At 51.8% G+C, this 27,975-nt stretch overlaps 1 protein-coding gene and 1 long non-coding RNA gene across 7 annotated transcripts in view; one reads left to right on the forward strand and one right to left on the reverse strand.

The window, feature by feature from the left end:
* Nucleotides 1–27,975, forward strand: part of Rnft2 (ring finger protein, transmembrane 2) — a 58,022-nt gene that overhangs the window by 15,838 nt on the left and 14,209 nt on the right. For 3 of the 5 annotated variants that reach the window (NM_001107144.2, XM_087578492.1, XM_087578491.1), the window contains exon 7: nt 2,428–2,581. In NM_001107144.2, coding sequence (NP_001100614.1) covers nt 2,428–2,581 — 154 coding nt within the window. Of the gene's footprint in view, nt 1–2,427; nt 2,582–4,137; nt 4,462–27,975 lie in introns of those variants that run through there. The other 2 variants (XM_087578494.1, XM_087578493.1) reach the window with 1 other exon arrangement.
* On the reverse strand, nt 16,090–27,899 carry LOC102553921 (uncharacterized). Of its 2 annotated transcripts, XR_015634859.1 has the most exons (4): nt 27,567–27,858; nt 25,061–25,197; nt 20,398–20,658; nt 16,090–17,189 (listed from the first exon to the last, which is right to left on the reverse strand). It is a non-coding gene; the product is annotated as an uncharacterized LOC102553921 (long non-coding RNA). The 2 variants fall into 2 exon arrangements; XR_015634858.1 differs by lacking the exon at nt 16,090–17,189 and having other exon boundaries at nt 20,308–20,658; nt 27,567–27,899.

Raw genomic sequence — 27,975 nt, forward strand, 5'->3', positions numbered from 1 at the left:
CACCCCTACACACAACTGCCACCACCAAAAGCTAAAAAGAAAAGTCACTGAGATATAGGCATATACTTGTCATCCCCACACTGGGGACACGCTGAAGCCAAAGAGTAGCCTGGCGAATTCAAGGCCAGCCTGACGCACGTAGGAAGACCAAGTGTCAGCAGCATGGTCTGGCTGAGGTTGGGATCACCAGGAAAGGTGAGAGCCCCAGGAGTGAGGTCAGTGCCTCAGACCTGTCTCTGGAGGCCACTGGAGCTGCTAGAGTACAGGGCTTACCCTACACTGCTTCCTGCCCTGTTAGGTTTGCTTAGAAAACATCTCTCCGTGTTTGCTGAGTTTCCCTGTGATGAGAAGCGGGGAGCCTTGTTGGCCATCACACAGAGCCTCTAAGACAGCGGGAAGAGAGGAGAGAAGCCAGTGTCACCAGTCTGGTTCTGATCCTCGTGCCACACTCCAGCTGAGACACATGAGGAGGTGACTCCGCCTCTCTGGGCCGTGGTGTCCTCACTTGGAATGGCAACATCTCTGTACCTGCTTCATCCCCTCAGACCCTTAGGGGAGATAAAGTGAGTTGAGATGAACTGAGCAGGGCTGGAACGACAGAGGGAGACAGGATGTTTTCCTGCTGTAAAACTTATGAATGGGAAATTGGGGAGCAGAGCCAAAGTGTGGGCCGTGGACTGGGACCAGTTTGGAAACTGCCTGTGTTGTGTTAAGTACAGCAACTAAGCGTGAGATTCAAAATGCAGGGTCCCAGACAGTGCATCGTGTTCGCAGTGTGCTTGGCTGTGCACGGGTAAAACGGTCCCGTCCTGCACACGTGATGTGGGTTTGCAGCCTCCCTAATCCCAGGTGCAGTGGGTTTGCCCCTTACAGGTCATACACAGGCAGATGGCACTGTGGCCCACCTGGTGTAGACAGGTGCAGTGGGTTTGCCCCTTACGGTCATACACAGGCAGATGGCACTGTGGCCCACCTGGTGTAGACAGGTGCAGTGGGTTTGCCCCTTACGGTCATACACAGGCAGATGGCACTGTGGCCCACCTGGTGTAGACAGGTGCAGTGGGTTTGCCCCTTACAGGTTGTACACAGGCAGATGGCACTGTGACCCACCTGGTGTAGACAGGTGCAGCGGCCTGTGCTATCGAGTCTAGTCATGCACTCAGTGTACGGCCTAGACTGATTGATGCCATCCCCTGCCACCAGGAGGCCTGACTGCACACCCACCTCTGTCTTTTGCCAGTTGCACAACTTGACCATGTTTCTTTCCTGTGCCTCTGTTTTCTTATCTTAAAATGGGGGTGGATGACAGAAAGTCAGGTTTCTGTTGCCACTGTCACCACTGAGTCACAGGGTCTACAGTACATCTGTGATCTCATCCTGGCCTGTCAGTTAAGCTAGGGGAGAGGGAGCGAGCCCAGATTTGCTGATGACACCGAGTTAACTCAGCCTAGATGGGAATGCAAGTCTGTGTGGTTCTGATGCCCTTGTCTGGCTTGTGACCTTGAGCTCAGGCCTCATCTCTGAAGTGGAGCTCAGACATGCTTACTGCAGAGCCCCTCATGTTGGGATACTTATGAGATGCACGGAGTATGGACCCTAGCATAGGGCACAGGCACAGGCACAGGGCTTAGGGCATAGGACACAAGGCATAGGACACAGAGCATAGGGCACAGGGCATAGAACATAAAGCATAGGGCACAGGCACAGGGCATAGGGCATAGGACACAGAGCACAGGGCATAGGACACAGGGCACAGGGCACAGGGCATAGGGCATAGGGAACAAGGTACAGGACACAGGACTCTCCTTCATGCCTCCTCTCTTCCTCTTTTCTATGAAAACAATTTTGAATACATGAAACTGAAGGGGAGGGTGGCAGGATGACAGGGGGTGGGAGGGTGCTCTGTAGGCAAAAGGTAAGGACCTATGTTTGATTCCCGGAACCCTAGCAATGAGGATGTGGAGGAAGGGGCATCCTTGGGTCTCTCTGGCCAGCCTAGCCTAGTTGCCAAGTTCCAGGGCAGCGAGTGATCCTGTATCAACAAAAAGGAACACTGAAGGTGGATGGCTTCTGAGGAACACTGAAGTTAACCTCTGACCTCTACATACATGTACAGACTCATCCACACATATACACCTGTACACACATGAATACATACAACACAAACTCTAATGGTGGGGACTTTTATGATGCCCCCAACCCAGTTTTGTCATTTAATCCCCAAGGGAACTAGGCTCAGAGAGGTTGAGAGTCCCGTCTGAGGTCATACAGCAGGTCAGTGGCAGATGGGGAATCAGGCCACAGAAGTAAGATGGATGCCAAGGTTGGTGTATTTTCTGTTGGTGATGTTTGCAAGGTTGCCTAGTGAGGGAAAGCTGCCAAGACCAGGGTCTAACTGAGCAACCTGGTTCTCTGAATGTTCCCCAGCCTCATATTCCTGAAGCCCAACCTGGAGACGCTGGACTTTTTTGACCTGCTGTGGATTGTGGGGATCGCTGACTTTGTGCTGAAGTACATCACCATCGCCCTCAAGTGCCTCATCGTGGCCCTGCCCAAGATCATCCTGGCCGTCAAGTCCAAGGTAAGCCTGCTTGCTGCCACCCATGGCCCCAGGCACCTCCCAGAGGAGGAAAGAACCGGGGCAAAGCTGATGCAAGGCTGCCACCCACCATGATGTCCCTACATCTGCACCCCTTGGTGCGTTTTCCTTGTGGTTTTCGTCCTTAAAGCTTGTCCACGTCCCTGGGTCCTGCATCTCTCAGAGAAGGGTGACACTGACAGCTTTGACTCTGTACATTCCAGGGACTCTTTTTGCAAAGGTGACTGATGCTCAGTAGGAAAGGGCTCTGTGATCAATTAATAATGCCTGCCACAGCAAAGGAAGGAATATGTGGGGAGCAGTGATGCTTTACAATGTACATCAGGGAAATGCTTTCGGATGAGTTCTTGAGACATGGTCTGTGCCTCGGTTCCTCACTCCAAGGACAACAAGTAGAACTGGCCCTCAGCCGTGAGTGACAAATGACCCAAGCCACTAGGGGTTAATTTTTAAGCAATTCCTTCCTCTCCCCACCATGCACTGATTCTGGTGAGCTCAACCCCTAAGATATTGATGTTTTCTTAGATGGAGCCAGGACTCTGTGCCCTAAATGTCTCTGTGTTCCTCAGGAGAGGACCCACTGGGCATAAAAGAGCCCAGAGCTACCTCTCCAGACTTGCTCAGACCATAATGACCAGTGGTTAGGCACAAGGACTTGAACATCTGGCACATTTGTGTCTGGTTCCAGCTAGATTCCTCCCTGCCTGTGTGATGTTGGGCAGACAACGAAACCTCTCTGATCTCACATGTCTACTGTTAGAACTTACTCCTTCCCTCAGAAGTGCTGACCTTGTAGGAATGTTTGCTTTTGGGAAAGAGAAAAGGCTATGCCTGAGCCTGGTGCACGGGGCACAGCTCAAGGAGGGCTTCACGGCACAGGTCCATCATCCTCCATCCAAAATGCTTGAATCATAGTTTTTCAGATTTTATTTCTGCTGTCTGCATGAGTATGTTGGAATAATGATCTATGCACAGAATTCACCTGCGTCTCACCCACATGGTGAAGGTGGCATCAGACAGCGTTGTTGGCAACACCTGCTTTCCACTGCTGTGGTCGTGGGAGGTCAGGGTAGGACTTTCCACTCGTGGGTATCTTCATGTCTGAGCAAACAGTTGTAGATTTTTGGGCATTTGGGATGCTATAGTTTTGGTTGGGGTGCTCCAACTGCACAGATAAGGCTTAATCTTCATGTCACCTAATCCAGAGGCTTTTCCTGATATCTGAGGTGGCAGAGTCCTGCCCAGGTTTCTCAGGCTTCGTGTATGCTGCATGGTGGCTTTGTACTCCAGGACTGGGAAACCCAGGGTTTTAGAAACTTCCACTTTCCTGTCTCTTCCAAGCTCTAGTGGGTCTAATGAGTGAGCATTCAAGATGCTTGGTGTCCTCCTGCTGGAGGCCATGTGTCTTGACAAGGAATAGCTTACAGCCATTAGCTGCTTGAACAAAGTAGGTTATTTCCCTCAGGAATACAGGCTTAGACAGCCACTTGTGGGCACAGAGCATTTCACCTTCGTGGTCCTCTTGTCCTTACCCATAGCCAGCGTGGAGCCCAGCAGTGCAGGCTGGGGAGGAACTGGGCCAGAAGCTCGCAGACACAGCTGTGCCCCTCCCTCCACTCACCTGAGCAGCTGTCACTACTGGACAGTCCTGGTTCTGCACAGTCTACAGGATCAGCCTTGGAGGTGGGAGAGGCAGAGTGCCTACCAGAACTTGTGGCAGGCACTAAATGACTCTGAGAACAGACTGTCAATAGAAGCCATTTTTCCTGCCCATTCTGGCTGCTATCAGGAGCAGCTGCTAAAATGTCCACCACTGGTGGGGCCCTTGGCGTTTGTTGGTCATAAACTTGATCTTGCTGTGACTGTCACTCTCTTCTTGCATATGTAGAGACCCTGGCACGGGGTAGTTTGATGGCTTGCCCAGGACCACAGTCAGATGCTAAAGAACAGACAAGACAGTAGGAAGTCACCCCTGAGTCAGAGGTGGCTCTGCTGTGGCTGGACTATGCATGCCTGCTTCAGACAGTAGCTGGTGGCACAGAGGGTAACAGGGGTGGGGACCTCCCACATTTGTAGTGACACATTTGTAAAGTTCACTGCCATGTGCCTTGTCCTCTGGAATTCTCTTCCTGTCTCTGGGAAAGGGGTCCCATTTGAGTCTGGCTCTTTGTAGCTTAGGGGATGGCCAATGAGTAAGTTTCGTGCTGTGTACACACACACACACACACACACACACACACACACACACACCCCAATCTATTCACACACACACACCAATCTATTCACACACACACACACACACACACCAATCTATACACACATACACACACACCAATCTATTCACATAGTCACACACACACACACACACACACTCTCTCTCTCTCTCTCTCTCTCTCTCTCTCTCTCTCTCTCTCTCTCTCTCTCTATTCAGTTGCCAGCAAGGGAAACCTGGACTATGGTCACCTGCGGAATGTTTTTCCAGCACAGGTGTGGCTGAGACAAGCAATGGTCTAGTTTCCAGGCATGGGAAAGGCACCTCCTCCAAGCCTGGTGTCTGGGCATCTTCTGGCTAGTCTGGACCTCAGAACACAGCTGGTCATGAGCCCATAGCATATGCTCACAACCTGGGAATGAGCTTAAACAGTTTTCCTTGCTTCTTCCTGGTGGCCATCTGCTCCTGTCCACTTTGTATCTGAAGTGACTCTGAAGTCCTACGCTGGCCTCTGTAGTGAATAGCATCCTACTATATGCTGCTGTACCCTAGGCTTTGCTGCCAGGAAACCCCGTGGCTTTTCTTGGTTTCTCCTCTCTGGCCCCCTTGCTCTGTCCTGCCTTTTCAGACAACTGCAGGATGGTTCAGCTCATCACTTGTCTCTGTGCCCCACAGCTAAAATCCTTGTCCCTAGCAGGGAACGGGCACGTCTAGCATATTTGTTGTTGGGCCACAGCATCTCTATGCATTCAGAATCACAGGTGCACACATGCATGCCTGCATGGTTGCGTGTGCACCTGTGCACAGGCGTGTGTGTGTGTGTGTGTGTGTGTGTGTGTGTGTGTGTGTGTGTGTATGTGTGTGTGTAATGGATGGAAATGGATGGATGAAGTATATGAATGGGGGAGTAATGGGTAGATTGTGCATGGTACAGGAATGTATGAATGAGGGGAGGGGAAAGATGGATGAATGGAGAAGTGGATATGTGGATGGATTAATAAATGAATAAATGGATGAAGGCAGAAGGGAAGATGGATAGGAATCTGGACAGAACAACGGACAGATGGGTGAGTGGAGAAAAGGGTGAATGAGTTGGATGGACAGGTGGATGAGAATAGACAGAAGGAAGGAAGGAAGGAAGGATAAGTGGGTGGATGTATAGCTGGACCAGAGGATGGGTGGAAGGATGAATGGAGGGAGGATGAACCTGGCTATCCCCTCACTTCCTCCACTTGGGACAGCAAGAGCTGGGATCCCATCCTCAGCTTGGCTCTTTTCATTACACCCGTGCAGATGTCCGAGCAGGGCAGTCATGAAAACAGAAATGCACAAAGTAATATTTTCCTCTCTGCTCTGAAAGACTGTAGAACTCAGGGAGAACTCTGGAGGCCCAGCGACACTCATGATGGCAGAACATTCCCGGGCCATCACCATAAGCCAGGCAGTGTATGCTGCAGGTGGTTTGCTCAAGAACTCTATGGAGACTGACAGGGGTGGGCTGTATTGGAGGCTCAGGGGACATCGCCAGCAAAAGCAGACACACACCTTCCCTGTGGCATTTAGAGTCCCCGGCACACCTTCACCTTCAGTCTCTCCAGTCCTCAGGAGATGCTCTGACCTCTCCTCACACAGACTAAGTGATTTGGCAAAGACTGCAGCCCTGCTCACAGAGGCCTCATAAAGCAGTGTGTGTTTAGAATATTTTATTTGAGGAAAAATTCACATAAAATTAACAAGTTTCAGAACATTACTATCACCCCGAGGGAAGCCTGTATTCATTAAGCAGTCACCCCAGGCTCCCCCCGCCAGCCCCAAGCAGCCATTAATCTGCCTTCCGTGAATAGAGTGGGTTTGCCACTCTGTACCGTCACACACAGGATCACACCATAGCTTTTAACCAACATTCATGTGAGTTCATCGGCGTTGTGCGTGGGCTGGCACAGCCGCACATACATGTCACTGTGGTGCTCAGGAGACAGAGACAGGTGGATGGGAAGCTCAGGCAGCCTGGGAACAAAGTAAGAACTTATTCAAAAGAAAACAAAATGATAAAACCACAGAGATTAGGAGATGTCCCAGCGCTGTTAGATCTCTTGCTCCACAGGCAGGAGGTCCTGACTTCAAACCCTGGGACCACAGGATACCCAGGTCTGGCTGCAGGTACCCGTAACCCCAGCATTGTAGGGCACAGAGAGGCGGATCCCCAGGGAGTTTTCCATCCAGAGAGAGACTCTGTCCCAGGCAGTAAAGGGGAAAGCGATAAAGGATAACTCAGAAGGTCCTTCTCTGCCCTCTCTGACAGAGTACCCTGCACTCATATTCATGCGTGTGCAAGAAAACACAACAGCACCACACTGGAGCGTGGCTCAGCTCTCAGTTCTCTCCATGACTGGTCCCCATCCCAGAATGTGTACAGACCTCCGTTCACTTAGCCATCTGCCCTCCGGAGGACTTCAGGGTGCCTACCACCTGGCGGGAGTGGTGCCGACAGGGCCTTCTGTGTGTAGGAACGCAACACGGCCCATCTCGCTTCTTAGACTTTAGTGAGCTCCTCTGAGCTACTTAAGAGTCAGGTTCGTGGACACACACTCCCCGCCATACTCAGCAGTCTAGGCTGCAGTGTCCGTCTTTCCTCTCCTTCACATGGCCCTCTGTCGGACCAGGGGGTGGGGGTGAGCGCTGACACCCCTTCCCCACACCTCCGAGGTGTGGGTGACAGTTATTAATGCCTCTCTGGCAACTGTCCAGCTCCTTCCTTGATGATTATTATTTTATTCGGAGAGATTAATGTGCCAGGTCAGAGCGTAATCCAGCCTGTAACAAGTGATGTGAATGGTCCTCCCAAGATAAATTGCAGGCTGGGAAAAGGTCCGCAGCCTCTCCTTGCCTGTCTGAGCGCTCTGCAGAGTCCTCATCAATCCTTGTCTGGGAGGAAGAAAGCCACGGGTGTTCCTCTGCATCTGGGGTGGGGTGGGTGTGGGGGAGGCACATCTGTCAGGGACCCCTAATGGCCCTCAGCACAGATGCTCCTACACAGGCCTCCGTGCCAGCCGCTGAGAGAGTGGGCTGGTTGAATAATGCAATTATGATATTGGAGGCCTCTGGTATTTGGCCCCATTTGATGGCCTGACGTGAGGCTGAGTGAGCCACCTTGCCTGGGGACTCGGGGAGCTTCTTCATTTTCTTCCTCTTCTTAATCATCCCTCTGCTGTGACCAATTCCCAGATTCCCTCGTATCTCCTACCATGACAGGGTCTATCAGGGACCCTCACAAACGGGCCCCTTGGTGAGTCAGGATCCTTGGGTTAAAGATGGCGACCACTGGAGTTAAGCTCAGCTCCAAATGGCACCCTGGTCTGGGTGTTCTGAGCCAGCATTTGCTTTTGTTTCTCTGAGTTTTGTGTATCCTGGGCTGGCTTTGAATCCTTAATCCTCCTGCCTCAGTCTCTTGAGTGCTAGGATTCTGGGTGTCAACCACCATACCTGGCCCTGGGCTACTGTTTGTCATAAACCCACATAATAGGCTAGGGGTGTAACTTGGTAGAGCGCTTGCCTACATCAAATCAATCAATTAATTATCCCCATATAATATATACAACACATGTATCTTGGGCCTGCCAGATCTGGCTTCTACTCCACCCCTCTCCTCACCATACTTCCTCCCTCCTTCCTCCTTCCACGTAGACCAGCTTCCATAGGGACCTTGCATTCTCCTTCTCAAGCCCTTTATACTTCCTGTCCCCTCTGCCTGTGGCAGCCACCCTACTGTTCCCATGGCTGCTTCCTTCCCATGGTTCCGCCCTCAGCTTTCCTGACCCACACCACAACATCGTGGACTCATCGTCCTCCTTTGTATCAGATTGTTTTGTGTGCATCTGTTGCCCGACACCCTGCCCACCCTGCATCACCTCCCCTGGGGGGTGAGCTCAGGTGCTCAGGGACTTCAGGTCTTAGCAGTCTCTGTCCCGAGCACTGTGAAGTTGCTGTGAGTTGAAAAGAAGGCCCCTTACCCTAATCGCCTGTCAGGGTTAAGGCTGGAGCTGCCTCCCCATCCTCACAGTCCTGTCTCGGTCCAGTTCACAGATGGTTCCAGGGCCTTTTGCTTGTAGAGCCGTGGTGCATCTGGAAGCCGAGTAAGACACCTTCCTAGTCACTGTCCACACCGTTATGCCGTTCTCGTTTCTCATCTTTGCGTGTCTATGCTTTCTCCTGATTTTGTATTACATTTACTTACGGGAAGGGCACATCTGCCCACAGTGCACAGTTGGAGGTCAGAGGCCAGCTTAGAGGGGTCGTTTTCTATCATGTGGGTCCCTCAGGTCATCAGGCTTAGTGGTAAGCACGTTTACCCACTGAGCATCTGACAAGCCCTTGTTTCTGGCCTTTCAGACAGGGTTCTACTACTCGTGTAGGTTAGTCTGGAGCTGTCAGTCCTCCTGCCTCAGCATTCTGAGCTCTGGGTCGCAGACTTCACTCCTCACACCGGTGCTCATCCTGTCCCTAATTAGGAGGCTGAAGCTGACCTAAATTCACAGGACACCATCCACCCCAACCTCTGCCACTCTTAGGAATAGAGGAAGCCGTCAGCTAGTCCACAATTCTTTCTTCCTATGAAAATGAGTGTCACTTGGTCCAGGATCCCACAGCTCTGTGGGCCCACATGGAGGACACAGGCCGCCCGTGCTCTGTACAGGGAAGTAGCTGAATTCTTGACACTCCTCTCCTGCACAGGCCTCATTTGCTCGGGCTTGTAGCTGCGCAGCCAGCACGGGCACAGTGACTTCAGGGCCAAGGCCGCAGCTCAGGGATAGAGAGCTTGTCCAGTGTGTGTGACATTCTGAGTTCTAGCCACACCACCACTGCTACAAGTTCTGCTGGACATTTAGAACATTCTCAGGGTGGGGTTAGCTTGAGCACCCCACTAGTATGGTGAATTCATTTTTCATTATGGGATAGCCATGAGCCCATGGGGTCAGGGGTGGAAGATGACCGCTCAGAAGTGATCTGCTGCGGGGTGTCGGGCTGACAAGGGGCAGGCTCCTGAGGGTTAGTGTTGATTTTCATCTTGACGAGATCTAAAATCACCTAAGAGACAAACTGTGAGCATGTCTGTGAGGGCATTTCTAGACGGGGTTAATTGGGGTGGGAGATCTACTCTGAAGGTGGACAGTACTGTCTGAGAGCTGGGGTCCCAGACAGACAGGCAGGCAGGCAGAGAGACAGAGGCAGACAGACAGGCAGGCAGGCAGGCAGAGAGACAGAGACAGACAGACAAATAGGCAGATAGGCAGAGAGACCGAGACAGACAGAGAGAGACAGAGAGAGAGAGCACTCATCTCTCTCTTTCCTAACTGTGGCCAGCCACTCAAGGCTCCTGTAGCCATCTCTTCCCACCACAATGGACCACATCTTCAAACTGTGAGTGAAAATAAGCCTTTCTTCCCTTAAGGTAATTCTTCTCGGGTGTGTGGTCACAGCACTGAGTAAGGCGACCAGTGCATATGAGTAGTTTGGCAGGGGTCATTCTGCCCAACTCTGTGATGGAGAAACATAAAACAGCATGTTGTCTTAAGAACTTGCAGCCCCTTGTCAAGGGAGGCCACCACATGGCAGCTGCCATCCAGGCCTTAAATCTTCAAAGCTGGACTTCAGTCCTGGCTCCCTCATTTAGAATGGAGAACCTTCGCTGCTCACCCAGTGCTCAGCTCTCTTCTCTCGGAGGCCGCTCACCTTTATTCCTTTATATGCTGAAGACAGGGTCCGGCGTCTGTCCTGCTGCCATGTGCACTAGGGTGAGCTAGAGCACGGTGAGGTTGGCTCTGCCTGACGGGCTGCTCCGAGGGACCTTAGGTTGCCTGCTGTCTGCCTGAGGATCAGGGAGGAGAAAGCCACTGCCAGCAGCCGTCCCGCCTACTGTTAAGTGGGGCTACTTAGCAATGCCACTAAAGCTAAGTGTCTCCTTGTGTCCCCAGGCTAGACCCTAAAGTAACAGCCAGCAGTGTGTATCTTAGAACTTGTCATGTATTGAAGTCCTTACACATACTCCATCAGCATGGGAGTGTATTTGCGTTTTTAATTTTTATTTTTTAAGTTATACTTAGCGTGTGTACGTGCGTACGCCACAGCTCACGTGGTGGTTAAAGGACAACTTGCAGGTGTGTTTCCTCTGTCTCATGTGGTCCTGGGGATGAGCTCAGTGCTTCAGACCTGACAGCAAGTGCTTTGCCCACTGAGCTACCCTGTCACCCCTGGGATGGCGTCTTTGAAGAGTGATGGAGAAGGATTATCTGTTACCTTTCTTATTCCTGTGATGGGACACCTGACAGAGCGACCCAAGCATGGAGTCCATGGCAGGGAAGGTACGGAGGCAGGGGCTGCCCTTCGCTGTGGCAGAGGGACCCTGAGGGGACTGCGGACATCAGATAGGATGTAAGGAAGCAGTGGGTGCAGTTTAAGCCCTCAAGCTGCATCCCACATTCCAATCCTGGTCTAAAACAACAGCACCTCAGCTGGGGAGCGAGTGTTTAATACACGGGTACAAGGTGGATGTTTAGAGTTCAGATACAGCGGGAGGTCACAGGAAGGGCCCTGACCCTGTGTGACCCTTAGTACCTTCTATCCACAGGAAATGTACACTGGCCCGCCCTCCCTGTTCTAAACCCCAGGCTCCTCCCCTGGGAGTTGAAGTTGTCACAGCCACTGTGCACACACAGAAGCAGTGGCAGGTCACCTTGCTTTTCTTACTTCCCATCCCATTAACCCTGGATGTGGCTCCAACCAAACACACACACACAACAATCTGCTGACCGAAAGTTGGGACCCAGAATCTGTGCATTCCCTGCCAGCGTGTCCTCCTGCCACTTACCTGCGGCAGCTTGGCCTCTTCTGCTTTCACTGCCCATCTGCAAAATGGGTTCATAATCGAAGCTCTTGCTATTCACTTTCCGTTGCTGCCCAGAAAAGAACCGCTGACTCAGCAACTTCAAAACCAGCCATCAGGGCCTGAGGAGGTGGCTCGGTCAGGACAAGTAGGAGGGTCTGAGTTCTGATCCCCAACACCCATGTAGAAGCTGGGCATGGCCCTGGGGAAGAGCACGGAGCACAGACAAATCCCTAGAGCTCACTGGCCGTCCAGTCTAAGCAACTGGTGAGTGTTCCATGAGAGACTCTGTCTCCACACATAAGGTGGAGAGCACCTGGAGAAGATGCCCAACGTGGACCTCTGGCCTCTGCATGCATGCGCGCGCGCACACACACACACACACACACACACACACACACACACACACACACACAAAACGTGCATGACCTAACTCTGCAGGCAACCAGTGTGAATACACATCCTCACGCTTAAACTCCAGAGCTAAAAACTGCAGGGGTGTGCCCTGCAGTCAGGACCATAGCAAGCGCTCTGTCTGGTCTGAACACACACCGTTGACCTATAGGGTTTAGTTTTTTTCAGTGCTGTGTAATATTCCCAGTGTTAAATGACCCAATATAGTGTGATGGTTAGATTATTGTCTTTGTCAACATGACAGATACAGTGCCCACCATCCCTGCAAGGACACAAGGTTTCTCTAACATGGCCGTGCAGGACGGAACTACTGGAGTACCTCCCACTTTATGGAGAATCCCAGTGGTTTCCCTGTCTCCCCGTTGACTGTACCAATGTGCATACCTACAAGGTTGGATTCCAGCTGCACTTTCCTATGTCTGTCTTCCTGCTTTAGATGACTGGGAAGTGATTCATCTTCAGGGTGGACCAGGAAGCCATCCTAAGGAAGGCTAAGCCGCTGTCCTTTGGAAAGGCCCCAGGGTGAGATGTGGACCCAGCATGACTCCAGCAGTGCCCTCTCTCCCAACCTGTCCACCCGGCAGCTCCCTTCTTGGTTTTCGCCAGAGCAGCAGTCAGCAGTTTAGCCTCCCTGACTTTGTTGGGAATCTGTCAGGGATCCATACCAGGCAGATTCTCTTTCCAGAGAAACAGAGCCAACAGCAAACCTGTGCTGAGAGCTCAGGCCTGGGCTCTGTGGTGGAGGCTGAGCAGATCTGAAGTCCTCAAGGTGGCCTGGAGGCCCTGGCAGGAGTCAAACCCTAGCCAAGAGCAGTAGTCCCTCCTTCACAAGGAAGGCTTTGCACGGGCGAGAGGGGACATACCCACAGGATGCAGAACAGTCCCTCCCACGTCCTGGCCGAGGTGTCAACCAGTCTGCAGCTCACGGTGACACCCAGTAGAGTGCTAGGTGGCAGAGTGGACAGTGGCCTTGTTAGCAAAGTGGACACAAGATAGCAGCTACATGATGCTTTCCTGAGGCAGGACAGCACCCAGATGCACACAGGGGCGTTCCTCACTCCAGCAGGGGCTCCAGTTCAAGGCCAGCCTGGGCTAGAGCAAAACATACATGCGACTCTTATGAAATTTTTCTCTGTGCTGTGCATACATGTGGAATCAGAGGACAACCTCTGCCACTCCTCAGGTTCCGCCCACCATTTGTTGGATGGTCTCTCACTGGCCTGGAACTCAGCACCTAAGCTAGGCGGGCAGGCCATGGAGCCTCAGAGCTCTGCGAGTCTCTGCCTCCCGTCTCGTCCTCAATGGGACGATGTGCACTTTGCCGCTAAGTCTGGTTTTATACGTGGGCGCTGGGGATCTGAATACATGTCCTCTGTGAAGGGGATTTGCCAACCAAACTGTCTCCCTGGCCCCACGAACAACAGAGAATTTTTCAGAGAAAAGTATCAGGAGGTGGCATATATATAATTACACAGCTGGGGAGCTGAGGCAGGAGGATTGCCATGAGTTTAAGACAAGCTCAGGCTACAGAAAGAGACCTGTCCCAAAAAGCCAACCATGGGGAAAACAAAACAAAACAAAGGAAGTGCCCAGTCTCATTATCAGCACTGAATTTGATAAAAAGTATCTCATTTTGTCATTGGATTTGTGTCTGGGAGGCACTGCATCATGGGGCTGTAAGATTTCCTATCATGGACATCATCCCACATTCCCACAGAGATGATGTCAGGGCTGTCCACACTCGTTGTTGTATGTATGTATTCCATGCTTGCCGTGGCATGTATGTGGAAGTCAGAGGACAACATGTGGGCATAAACTCCTCTCTTTCCACCGTGCGTGTTCCAGGGATAGAACGCAGGTCTTCAGGCTTGGCCGCAAGCACCCTGAGTCACTGAGCCATCTTGTCTGCTGATGGTCCTGCCTTAGGGCTTTTGCACTGGTTTCCCCATGTATCTCCCTGCCTCAAAGAGCTGCTGTCCTACTAGGATCCCATTGGCTCTGCCCAGCTGTACAAATGGACCACTGGGCTACCCTGTCAGTGCCATGGAGCCAGGTGCTATTGAGGCTAAGGCCATGTGCAGAGTCTTCTGTTGAAAGAAGGGGACAGGGGACATGAAGAGACACTAGTCTCTGCCCCAGGACCTTTACACTGCACTGCAGATGAGCCAGCCCAGCAAGATGTATTAATTTCTCTAGGGTCACACAGCATTCCATGGCAGGACAACGGTGTGAGACTCCAGGCTTTTCAGATGGTGAACATGTCCTTGGGGACCCATGGTATTAATCAAATAATAAATCTGTTACTGCAGTATAAACATGGGAAATGCAGATGTGTCTGCTCCCATGCATGGAGCCCTATCTATGTAAGCTCATTCCAAGATGTTTTAGTTACTGCTCTGTTGCTGTGAAGAGACACCATGGCCATGGCAACTCTTATCAAAAAGAGCATTTAGTCCATGATCATCATGGCAGAGAGCAGACAGGCGTGGTGCTGGAGCAGTGGCTGAGGGCTTTACATCCTGATCTACAGGCAGACAGAGGAACACACACACTGGGCTTGGTGGGTCTTTGAAACCTCAAAGTGACACACCTCCTCCAGCAAGGCCACACCTCCTAATCCTTCCCAAGGAGTGCCACTAACTGGGGACCAAGCATTCACGTCTATTAGCCTGTGGACGCCATTTTCATCCACACCACCACCCATGCCCATAACGCCTTGTGAGGTAGATAGTCTTAGATGCTTCGCTTAGCAGACAGACAAGGAAACTGAGGCTCAGGGAAGCTAACTGACTTGATGGGGGTTAATGGGCGGTGAGGCACACACTTGAATTCCATTCTTTAGTTTCAGAACTCAGTTTCTCAAACATGCCGTCACACACACGGCACACGTGCAAACATACACACAAGTGCACATTAGTGTGCATGCACACATCCCGGGCCCACACCTGCCAACCTACCATAGGACAACAGCAGCCACTGCTGCTTGACACGGTGGGAGACTGTCACAACTGCTCCCTGTCAACCCAGGCCCCACATCCTCATCAGCCTCTCAGACTCATGCCTCAGCCCTCTGCCCCAGCTACTGTCTCAGGGGACGATCATTTTTGTTTTGTCCCCTCACCTCCTTATTCTGACTCCTAGGAGACTCTCAAAGGCTACAGTTGGTCACTAAGGGAGACAGCAAGGACAGGACCCAGTGGACACATGGGAGTTCTCACCCCTCGGCTCACACTCATGTGTGGTGGGGGAGAGGGGTTTACATTATTTATTTATTTACTCAGCCCTGCCCTGCTCCACACCCCCCAAGCTGTTGTTCCCCACTGGGAAAAATGAAAAACAGCCTCAGACAACAGCAGACAAGGCAGACCACATGGCCCCCGCAGTTTAATTTCCTTTAATTCATTTTATATTGAACCAAATGATACTGTTTGTTTTTAATGGCAAACACTCAGCACGGAGGAGGAGCAGCCGGGATCCTGGGGGAAAATCAGGAACACAGCTGCTGTTGAAATCCCGGCTCCTTCTATCCCCAGCCCCCACCCCCACCTCCCCATCTCCTTTGGAAATAGGTTCCCAGGTTGAAGGATGACATTCTTCTCCAGCTCAGATGGTGGCTGTCTAGAGGGCAGGCCTGCCTGTGCCCCAATTCTGTCACCCAGCATAGGGTGGCCCCCGTGGAGAAATGGAGACCCAGGCTGGGCTGCCATGACTGTCCTCAGTGCTGCTCCTTGCTTATCACTGGCAAGCAGGACCTACCCAGTGCCCAGTCCCAAAGTGTGGACAAGGCTTACGGAGCTGGGCATAATCCAAGTGCATCCCATAACTCCAGAGCCTGGGGCTGTCTCATAAGGGGGTCCACAGCAGCTCCTGTGCTCAAGAGACAAAAGCAGGGGTGGGAATAACCACCCACATCAGACCAACTATCTGGGGCCTGCCCTTCTGTGGGCTGGGTGGGTTCTGGTGTATCTTTGAAGCCTTCTGTGGCCCTGACTCTTCAAGACCCCTTTTTGCTGAGCTGAGCCTTAGCTGGTAACTCTTCTTACACAGGAATAGAACTCAAACTCTGAAGCCCCTGGGCAAGGAAGCAGAGGCCTTTGGCCTGATCGTGAGGCCAAGCCAGGATGATAGATACCACAATACCACAGGAGGTCCTTTCTCCCAAAGGCTACCTCGTGCTGCAGTGGGGAGCCACACCTGCTCTCTTGTCCACACTCAGAGACTCAGACAGGCCTCTGTTCTGCTGGTAAGGAAATCAGGCTAATTTCGGGTCACGTGCCTCATCCCCAAGCATGATTGCCTGAGACTGGCTTCTACCCACTCACTAGCCAGCTGGATGCTGTGCTGGAGGAGCCCAGGGCTTCCACGCTCAACCTACCAGTGCAGCAGGGGGCAGGTAAGGAAGCAGGCATCCCCAAACAGCCACCAACAAAGCTGCCCGAGTCTCACTCTGTAGTTCAGGACGAACCCATGGCAGGCCTCCTGCCTCAGCTTCCCAGATGGCGGGATTACAGGTGTGTGCCACCTAATGAGAAATGATTAGGGCGGAGCTGGGCAGTGTGAAGGCAGAAGGGCCTTCCAGAGGCGCAAACAGCCACAGCCCTGGGGTGACTTTGCAGGTTCCAGTAGAAAGTCTCATTGCTAACGGTGATGCCTACCAAAGTATCCAGAGGCCAGGAAAGACTGGTAATGTCGGACAAGGCAGGGAGGCCGAGCGTTCGTTCCCAGAGTCAACTATCCTACTGAGCCGTCCATACTGTGAGTACAGACTGCAACTTCCCAGATGTGGCCTCCAGGAGAGTCCACCCATCCCTCTAGTAAATGATAGCAGCTTGCATCCAGGGCATGGCGCCGCTTCTGTTTCTTCTACCAGCCCTCCTTCCCTGGGTAAAAGAGTCAGAGCCCACCTGTGTGAGCCTCCACTTTCTCGCCTGTTCACAAAGGCTCCAAGGAGTTAGGAGAGAGCTGGACCCAAAACCATGTGTGATGGTGCACATCTTTAATCCTGGCACTCAGGGAGCAGGGGCAGGCAGAGCTTTCTGAGTTCAAGGCCAGTGTCTGGATAGCGAAGTCCAGGTCAGCTGGAGCTGCAGAGTAAAACTGTCTCTCAGAAAGAAAGAGAGAGAGAGAGAGAGAGAGAGAGAGAGAGAGAGAGAGAGAGAGAGAGAGAGAGAGAGAAAGGAAGGAAGACGAAGGAAGGAAAAGAAAGAAAGAAAAGAAGGAAAAGAAAGAAAAGATACAGGAATGTGTGCAGATTTTTTTTAAATAATGGAACCCTACCCCCACCTCATGACATTTTCTGTGGCCATCTATCCCCCTTTTCATTGTCCATAGGAAGCCATTCCCATGTCTGACTTTTGTACATTTGACTGTCTCCATTCTAGCCAAGCTGTTGTTGATCTCATGGACAGAGCGAACATGGAAATATCCCCAGTTTTTCCCCTCAGTCAGGCCAGAGTTTGAATGTCAACACTGCCCCAGCCAACAATTCTTTGCATTCACCTCCAAAATATTTGTCATACACAGTCTGAGAAACACTGACGTGTGGTATAAGGACTGAAAAAGCGTTCCAGTTGAGGAGGCAGGGCCTGCCCCTTTGGTCAGGTGATCCTAGTTAACCACAAGCCATCAGATCAGTCTGCACTACTCCGGATGAAAGTAAATCCCGGTCACTGGAGAGATGGCCCAGCAATTAAAGCCCAGGCTGCTCTTGCAGAGGACCTAGATTTGGCTCCCAGCACCCACAAGGTGGCTTACAGCCATCTGTAACTCAATTCCAGGGCACCTGATACCGTCTCCGTGGGCAACAAGCACACATTGTGGTGCATACACATGATGCAGACAGAGACACATACGCATACATACAGGCATACACAAAACCGCATCCTGGAGGCTTAGGTCAGTGGGGAGGGCTCTCAGTTGTGACTACAATGATCAGGTTTTTCTGCAGTAGGGTTAACCACGGCCTGGAACTGGGACACGGATGGCCTTAAGTGCAAAGCTTGCTAAAAGCCCAGCACTGTCTCTTGAGTCTGAAACACAGCCTAGCCTTGTCATGCCGAGAGCTCCGCACTCTGGGAACCAAGGTCTCTTGGCGCGAGAGTGACGTCATCGCACTGCGCCGTCCCGCGGGCCAGGGGCACTCCAGACGCGGGCCAGGAGCCTGTTGTGGGGAGCTGGGGAGGCCACGATGATCTCATCCACCTGGGAGAGGCTAGGCGGCCGCTGACGTCATCGCAGCACCTGTTGCCAAGCAACGCGGAGCCGCTGGGCCCACCCCAGCTTCCTAGGTTCCGAGTTGCTCTCCCCTTCCCCTTTCTCCTGCCAGCGTTCCCTTCTTCCTCTTGCACCATCCTCCTCCTCTCCCCTTCTCTCATCTTCCTCTTTGCTCGCATCTCACTATATTTCTTAGGCTTTTGTTTTCTGTCTTCCTCCCGGACGTCTTGAAGCACGCCACAGAATTTAAGTCCTTGCCCCTCTGCCTGCCCTGTCTGAGCCTGCTTCCTCACCTGCTAGCGGTGCTAATACGAACAGCCTCTGATCAGCCATGGGGGACAGCACGAGGGTGCTAAGCTTTCCACGCACAGCCTCTCCTCACCCAACAGGCCGCCCATCTCCTTTTCGGTCCCTTCCCTCTCTGCTCAAATGGTGCTTGCTCTAAATGGCTTAGCCTAGTGTTTGAGTTGTCTCCACTTTTGCTTGGTCATAACCACCTCCCTCTCAGAGGGGCCCTGGCTGCGCAGTTCCTGCTTGGGATGTGCTAAACAGTAGGAGAAAATAAAACGGCCCCGGTGGGGCACCTGTAATCCAAGCACTTGGGAGACTGCAGCAGGAGGATCATAGGCTCCAGGCCGACCCGTTCAGTGGCCTTTTCTAACAGGCCTCTGACTGGCTCATTTCTCTTGTCTTTGGCCTAGTCTTTTGTTCCATGGTCCTCTCTGCCTCTCTCTCTCTCTCTCTCTCTTTTTTTTTTTTTTCTGTTTTCCTCTCAGCAGCCTTTCCAGCTTCTTCTCCCAGAGCTCAGAGGTCAGCTAGCTAGGAGCCTCCTCTCTTGGAGAAGTCCCGATGTGGCCCACTGTTCCTGGCTCTGCCCTTCAGATGATTGCTGGCGATGTTTTGTTCTGAGGGTACTGGCAGCTGAGGCCCCAATATCCCAGCAGCCTGGCAAGTCACTTTCCTAGAAAAACAAGCCTTTATTTTCAGCCCTCTGTGTCAGCTTGGGGGAAAAAATGCAAACAGGACCTGGAGCCAAAGAGCCCCTCTGCCTTCAGGGCTACAGTATTTTCCATTTATTCCCTCCACACTAAAGAAGGCTTTGGGGTGCCAGGTTGTGGGCTCAGAGCTATCTACCTGCCTTTGCTGGACCCTTGTCTTACCAGGGGAACCCCGGCTCTCTGTATGGTTTTGAAAGAACTGTCATAGGGCCCTTCCCACCGTGGCCATTCAGAGAATCAGGTGACCAAGTTCAGACTCAGCCCTCTGTTCCCAGGAGGAGGCTTAACTCCAACAGGGCCCTTCCAACATTTGCTGTGTACTTTGGTGCCCAGGCTCAGGAAGAAATACAAACCCTGCCCTCTCTGTGGGAATTCAAGCTATCAAAAATGTCACTACTGGCTTCCGTGGTCTTAACAGATCTGCTAGGTCCAACCTATTTCTAGCTGTGTGACTTGGAGCAGGTTCCTTTGCCACTCTGTGCCTCAGTCACTGACTACAGAGTGAGAGTCCACTGTAGCTGGACTTTGGTTACGTCGTGGATCCTTTACCCTTCCCCACCCCTCCTCTTCCATCCTGTCAACCCCTAACACTAGGAAGGAGAGAAAAGATAGAGGGGAAAGGGAGCGAGAGAAATCCCTGAATAAAGTTGGGGTAGGAAAGGGGGCGACCGTTCGACCGCTTCCTGCTAATTGGGAGCATCAAGTTCCTTGGGGGAAAGTTTGATCTTCGCTGTCAGGACATCTCATTTCGTCTTCTCCTCTCTTTGCACACAACTATTTAACAAACGGAGGCCCATTAACAGCCACACTCTCGGAGCCCTAGCATTCATGTAGCCTCTGAAAAGTTCCCAGAATTCCAAATGACACACACTCACAAGAAACCCTCGGCAGCTGGCAAAGCCACAGCCCTGCCAGAGCAGGAGGTGGACCACAGTCACCTTCGGCGAGGCAACGCCCACATCCCCACACCTGGGATTAAAGTGAACGCACATTCGCATCATATTTCCGTGGTTTTAAAAGAAACCAGCGTTCTCACCACAGCCACGGCGATGCTGTGTGCAGAGGGGTGCCCAGCACATACCTCCTAAAAGTCACCAAAGAGGAGCAGAGACAACCACAGCTGACAAGCAGGGAAGCGAGGGAGGGAATCTTGACTCCACGTTTGAGCTCCTGGATTCACCAGTACTCGAAGCTGCAGCCATTTTGCCTCCGGTGTTCTGAGATATCCACATACTCCTCCAAGCCACCTTGTTACCTCTCTGACCCTCACGATCCCATGGGACTCCAGTACTTGGGATAGCAGTGAGTAGAGGCTCAGAAGGTCAGAGCTTGGTTAATACCTCTGGAATACAAAGCAGTCCACTGAGGTGGGTGGGGGGAAGGGATGGGGGGGAGAGAGAATGCCTCATTCCGAGTACCAGAACCGTGAAAGATGTTCACCGGGCTCTTGGACTCACAACCACACACATTCTGCATTGATCTCACGGTACCATTGCCAACTTGGGAAGGCCTTTTTTTTTTTTTTTTTTGGTTCTTTTTTTCGGAGCTGGGGACCGAACCCAGGGCCTTGCGCTTCTTAGGTAAGCGCTCTACCACTGAGCTAAATCCCACCCCCCCCCTTTTTTTTTTAATCTCACTGTCTCAATCAAGAAGTCTCGATGCATTCACCACAGGGCATTTTATGATTGGCAGACTGCCCACAGGGCCACAGCAGATCCTCTTGGAGTCCTCCCATGTCTCTGGATGAACCCAAAACCTCTCAGGCTCTAGCTTATTTCAGTCCTGAGGGGGTTCCCATTGGCCCGTTACCAGTGTCAACAGGGGCTTCCACCATTGACTTTGCCAGGAGAACCTCAGGGAGAGCGCCTTAGAACTCTAACCCAGGGCACAGGAGCAGAAGTGCACACCCTTTACAGATGCCGGGGAGAGTCCAGCTGAGCCCTGCCTCCACCCCAGTCACCTCTTTCCTCACTGGGTACTTTTCATGATAATTTTGTGACCAGCCCAGCAATGGCCGCCAAACTATCTTCCTCACCCAACTTCAGAGGTTTCTTTCAAAGTCGTTTCTGGATACAAGGATGATCTCTCAACCCACTGATCACCTTTATGTATACACTGGCTGGCTAGGTGGATGCTCCCTCTCTCTGTCTCTCTCACTGCTCCTTGTGTGCCCCTTGCAAAGCTGTGTGCTTGCCCAGGGGAAGAAGACACCCTGAGGGAACTGTGGGAACTAAGGAGGGCTGGTCCTCTGTCAAGAGCATACGAGTAGCTGCCTCTCCTGCTGAAACAGTGGTTCTCAACCTTCCTAATGTTTTGACCCTTTAATAGGTCCCTCGTGTTGTGAGCCCCAACCATATAGTTGTTTTTGTTGCTGTTTCATAACTAATTTTGCTATTATGACCCATAATGTAAATATTTGATATGCAGGAGAACAGATACACAACCCCTGTGAAAGGTTGGTTTGATCCCCTAAGGGTTCAAGACTCGCAGGTTGAGAAGCACTGTGCCAGAACCTTCAGACAAGCTCTCAGACTTGTCTTCTTTAAAGCTACTTATGGGCAAAGATTCCCTGTTGGTAGCATCAGAGTCCTGTGAGACTATGGCTGTAGGAATCCTGCTAGCTGTCTGAACCACAGTTTACCCAAGACTCTAGGAAAGTGAGGAAGCCAGCCTAGCAGGGGGCAGGCGCTCCAGGAAGGTGGGAGTGGGGCTGGGAGGAACCAGTGGGAAGGCTCTGAGGTTCAGCTGTGCCTGGCTTACAAGGATGCTGGTTGGGTTCACTGGGCAGCAAATGGAAGGCACAGTTAGTGCTTCAGATGCCTGCCTCTCTGAGTTTGGCAGAAGACGCTGGTCTGAGCGAGTCTGACAGTTTGGAGCCCCAAGATTGACCTTGTATTCTGGCCACCCTGCGAGGAATTTACTGCATAGACCGGGAGCTATTTGCATTAGGATCGCTAAGTGAATTGAACCTTGGTCATGACAGCCAGGGACACTAAGGCCATGGAAGGGGCTTGGTCACAGAGAAGAGATGTATTTCACCAAAGGTGCCCAGTCGGGAAAGGGCAGGGTTAGGATTTGAACCTCACCAGCAGGAACATACAGAGACCTAAGCTTGAATCAGAGGTCCACTACTGGCCAGCTCTACACATCTGTTTAGGTTGCTATGACAACCAACCTGAACCTGAATAGCTTCTCACAGTGCTGGAGTCTATAGAATCCTCCTATGATTCGGTTCGTTCCAGTGAGGCCCCTCGCCCTGGCTTTTGAGCACCTGTCTTCTCTCTGTATAGGACAGGATGACCTCGAACTCATAGCAGCCCCCTGCCTCAGCCTCCCAAACCACATGAGGATGAGGTTGGGATTACAGGGGTAAACCTATTCTTTTTTTTTTTTTTTACTTATGTGTCTCTGTGAGTGTATATGTGTACCCAGAAAACTTAAGATGTTGTCAGCCTTCTGATGTGGGTGCTGGGAACCAAACCCCAGTCCCCACTATAAGAACAAGGCCCTTAACTGCTGAACCGCCTTTCCAACCAGTGGTGTCTCTTTTTGTTTGTTTGGTTGCTTGGTTGGTTAGTTTGAGACGGATTCCTTACTGTAACCCTGGCTGTCCTGGAACTCGTTCTGTAGACCAGGCTGGCCCCGAACTCAGAGATCTACCTGCCTCTGCCTCCCAAGTGCTGAGATCAAAGCCCTACACTACCACCACCCAGCTATGGTGTCTCTTATAGTGGCACCAATTCTGTCACAAGATGCCACCTCATGTCCATATCACTTCCCAGGGGCCTTGTGTCCCAGTGCAGCTGGCTGTGTCCCCAGGTTCCACCCCAGTCATTTAAACCTGCGGTGGCTCAACATTACTCAGGGGGGTTGCAACTGTACTGAAGTGGGCAGACGGTTTGTCATTGTTTCCTAAGCAACAGAGTCTATTTACATAGTGTTTACATTGTATCCATATCAGAAGCTACTGCAGCCTGCAGGGAGTGGCGTCCATGCAAACATTCTACTGTCTTGTATGAGAGACTGAGCATCACGGATTTGACCGTTTTGTTTGGAGGATTCTAGAATCCTCCCCTGTGGATACTGAGGGATGGGGATTAGGGCTTTGGTGCATGAGTTTGAGGAGATGTAGTATGGTCTAAAGACTGCAGAATGCCCTTACCAGAATGCTGCTACTCTCCTCCTCCTCCTCCTCCTCCTCCTCCTCCTCCTCCTCCCCTCCTCCTCCCTTCTCCTCCTCCTCCTCTCCTCCTCCTCCTCTCCTCCTCCTCCCTTCTCCTCCTCCCTCTTCTTCTCCTCCCTTCCTCCTGCTCATTCTCTTGCCCCTTCTCCTCTTCTTCTTTTTGTTCTTGGCTTGAAACCAAAGTCATTAACTCTCTGTTCTGTGACTACCAAGTTCATTTGGGGTATGCTGGGGACAGCTCATCTCTCTGCCATATGATGTCCTCCGAGCCTAGGCAGCCCATCCGGGCCTTGTCTCTTGATTCTGCCACCTCAGCTGAAGAAGCAGAAGTGGCTGGCCCAGGATCCCAGCCTCTTCTCTTGCTCCCTCCCCCAGCCAGACTCTCATAAGGGCAAAAACAGGGAAGGAAAAACTGCCCCATTTCTTCAGGTCTGGGCTTGGACAGGCCAGACATCTCTGCCTCAACTTGAACTTGCTTTCCTCCCTTCCTTCCCTGGTCTCCTCCCACTCTAATGTTGGGGATGGAACTCAGAGTTTCATGTATGAAGCCACCCTGCCCCACCCGTGTCCCCACCCTTTATTTCTCTTGAACCTGAACTGTCCCTTGTCTCCTTCCAGTGTACCACTCCCAGGCCAGGCCCAGCATGAGGCTGAGCAGCGGCTCTTGCCATGTCCTGCATGCAGTGAACCTGTGGTTTAGCCCTCTCAGTCCTTGGGACCTTCATGGTATCTGTGGTGTGGAGGATCCAGGTCACCTGGGCTCCTGAGTGGAAAGGTGAACTTCCAAGAAGTTTGCAGTGGACCTTATGGGAGTCTTTACACCACAGAAATCGGCAAACACACAAATCAGGGACTGTTCACCCCCAGGGACCTGGTTTACCCGAATGCCACTGCATGGAGTTGTGAGTGTGTGAGTTTTTGTGGTTGTGTGTGTGTGTGTTTGTGTGTCAGCATATGAATATGTGTATGTATGTGTGTGTGTTGTGTCTGTGGGAATATGGGGGTGTAGGTGTTAGTGAATGTGTATGAGTGCAGTAAGTGGGTGTGGACTGTGTGTGCGTGTGTGCATATGTGTGTCTTTGTATGTAGACAAAGGAAGTGAGGCTCAGAGATGTTACTGTCCATTTAGGGAGTGGCAGACAGGAGCGAGCAGGGCAAGTCTCCTGCCTTGAGCTCTGAGCTCTTCTGCCTCATAGGTAAATGATCAATGTGAATATTTATTAGTCTCAGGGATGTGTGAATAACCAACCCTTCTTCTCTGTGTCAATACTCATGTCTTGGACAATATGTCCCTCTCCTCCATCCTCCCCACTCTTCAGATCAACTGGAAGTGCCCTCTGTTCATCTCCTTCCTCCGTGCCCTGCCCTTCTCACCAGCCCCAGGTTCTTCAAGCTTTTGTTTCCTTGTTTCCCTATTTTTCTGTGTCCCAACCCATCCTGACAGTAAGGAAGGGAGACTGCAGCTCGCCTGGGACCGCCCCAGCCTGCACTCCCTTCCCCCATCACACTCCAAGCCCAGAACCCTCCCATCACCTCCCCACCCTCACCCCACGAGCCTTACAACAGTCTCCACGTGTCTCTCCTGGTGACAGGGAGGAGAGGCGCCCTCACTCCATCTCCATCGCCCTCCCTTTGTTGGACTTGCCAAAGAAACCCCGCCTTCTGTTTGGTGGTCGTCAGAAGTAACATGCAAGAAACCTGGAATTAGGAAACCGCTTAATTAGGGAGGATGTGTGTTCTCCCTGGATATGCACACTTCCCAGTGGCCACCCCACCCCACAGCTAATTGCTACTTTTAAGATGGTTCCGCTAGGCTCTCACTCCCTTGATTTTATTTCCCTGACACAAGGGCTTGCTGATGAAGTGGCGTTCTTTCCCACATTCCAACTCACTGAGGCCTCCAAAGTGTAAGAAGGCACCGGGGTGATGAGTTGGAGCCTTCTGCCCTACTGTATGCAAGGCAGACGCAGGGTGGATGCCCTGAGCGCAAAGATCTCCTGAGGACCTCGGGGTCCCTCAGGACAGATGGGAGCTGAGGCTGAGGGGAATGAGAGACAGATGGGGGAGGAGGGAAGATGGATATAAAGAAAGAAACATGGATGGATGGGTGGATGGATAGATGGATGGATGGACGGACGGATGGGTGGATGGGTGGATGGATGGATGGATGGACGGACGGATGGGTGGATGGGTGGATGGGTGGATGGATCAGTTTCTGCATGGGTGCATAACTGGGTGCCATTATTGGAAGGTGGTGAACGATAGAGGTGTAGCCTTGCTGGGGGAAGTGTCACTGGGTCCTGTCCCTGGAGGATACATCTTACTCTGGTCCCTTCTTTCTATTTCCCATCCACCATGAAGAAGCTGCTTGACTAAACACTCCAGTTGCCATGGTATTCTTCCTCACAGTAGACCTAGAAACACAAAGCCACTGTCCACTCGCAGAGTCCTCTGATGGCAAAATAGTCCTCACCTCCAGTCATTTTTTTTGTCAGAGTTTTGGTGTAAGGCCAGCAGTTCTCAACCTGAGGGTCGCAAGACCTTCAGGGGTCGCTTATCATATATCCTGCACATCAGATGATATGGAATCGTGGAACAACTAAGCTTGGGAAACCAGGAAAGCAGTGGATTCCACAGAGCTTGGGACCTGCTGTTGGGTGGAGAGAGGGTGGAGCGTCCTTGCCATCTGTGTCTATAGCATCATGGCAGCCATCCCTGACTCCACAAGTTCCCAAAGGAATTAGATTTGCCTCCAGGTGACACTTTTGGGATGAGAGACCATATGAATGGAGCATCAAAGGGAAAGGAGGGCCTTCAACAAACAGGAACACAGACAGACACACATACAGGGGACACGCACACACATACAAGGGACCCTCCCCCCACACACATACAGGGGACACACACACACATACAAGGGACCCTCCCCCACACACACATACAGGGCACACACACACATTCAGGTGACCTCCACACACACACACATACAGGGGACACACACACACAGGGGACCCACACACACACACACACACACATTCATGGGACACACACACACATACAGGGGACACACACATACAGGGGACACACACACAGGGGACCCACACACACACACACACACACACATTCATGGGACACACACACATACAGGGGACACACACACAGGGCACACACACACACATTCATGGGACATACACATACAGGGGACACACACACAGGGCACACACACACATTCAGATGACCCACACACATACACACATTCATGGGACACACACATACAGGGGACCACACACACACACACACACACACACAGGACACACACAGGACACACACACACACATACAGGGTCCACACACACACAGGGCACATACACACATACAGGGGCCACACACACACAGGGCACATACACACATACAGGGGACACACACTTTCAGGTGACACACACATACATACACATGGGACACACACACACAGGGCAACACACATACACACATACAGGGGACACACACATTCAGGTGACTCACACACATACACACACACACATTCAGGTGACACACATACATACACAGGGAACACACACACATACAGGGGACACACACTTTCAGGTGACACACATACATACACAGGGAACACACACACATACAGGGGACACACACTTTCAGGTGACACACACATACATACACATGGGACACACACACACACACACACACACACACACACACACAGAGGAACTCAGCCAACAGTCACAGTGGGAGCAGATGGCTGGATGACCACTCCTGGTCCTTACACGGATAAGCTTCAGGGAGTTGCCTTTGGATGCCAAGCGCCTGGCCATCATGATAACTAGCAAGAGTAGAAAGTCTCCCTTCAGGCCTTTGGCAGGTGAAATGGCTTAGCTCATAAAGGTGCTTCCTGCCAAGACTGATGATCTGAGTCTGACCCTGGAGCCTGTGTGGCGGAAGGAGGGAACGGACTCCTGCAAGTTGTCCTCTGACCTCCGCACACAAGCTGCGGCTCACACTAGAGAAACAACAGATAATGGTTTCTGTAAAGAATTCACGTTTACGTACCGCATTGACTTATCCTTTCTCCTGGGCCTTCTCCCGTCACTGAGTCCTTGATCTTTGTCTTAAAGAGCGCTGGGTGGTTGGTTATTCTGCACACTCGACTATTTGGATTTATCTCTCTTTTTCTTGCAGTTCCATTGAGAACAACAGAAGTGACACTGTCCTTCCTGGTGTGTCACATCCCAAGATTCATGGTGTTAGGGTGACTTATGAGTAGAGGTGCTGACCCCGGTTGCTTGGGTAATAGGGTGTGTGGTTAACCACAGAGTTGGTGTTTCACAGGATAATCCTTCATGGCTGTGTGGCGCTCCATGATAGACCTCCAACAGCCATGCCCCGCCTCTGTGTATTTCCTTTGTGACCTTTTTGCTGTTAACAAAGGTCATCCTGGTGACAATCTTTCTTGGCATGA

The sequence above is a fragment of the Rattus norvegicus genome, chromosome 12 (assembly GCF_021556685.1).
Source record: "Rattus norvegicus strain SHRSP/BbbUtx chromosome 12, alternate assembly SHRSP_T2T, whole genome shotgun sequence".
NCBI classification, from domain to species: Eukaryota; Metazoa; Chordata; class Mammalia; order Rodentia; family Muridae; genus Rattus; species Rattus norvegicus.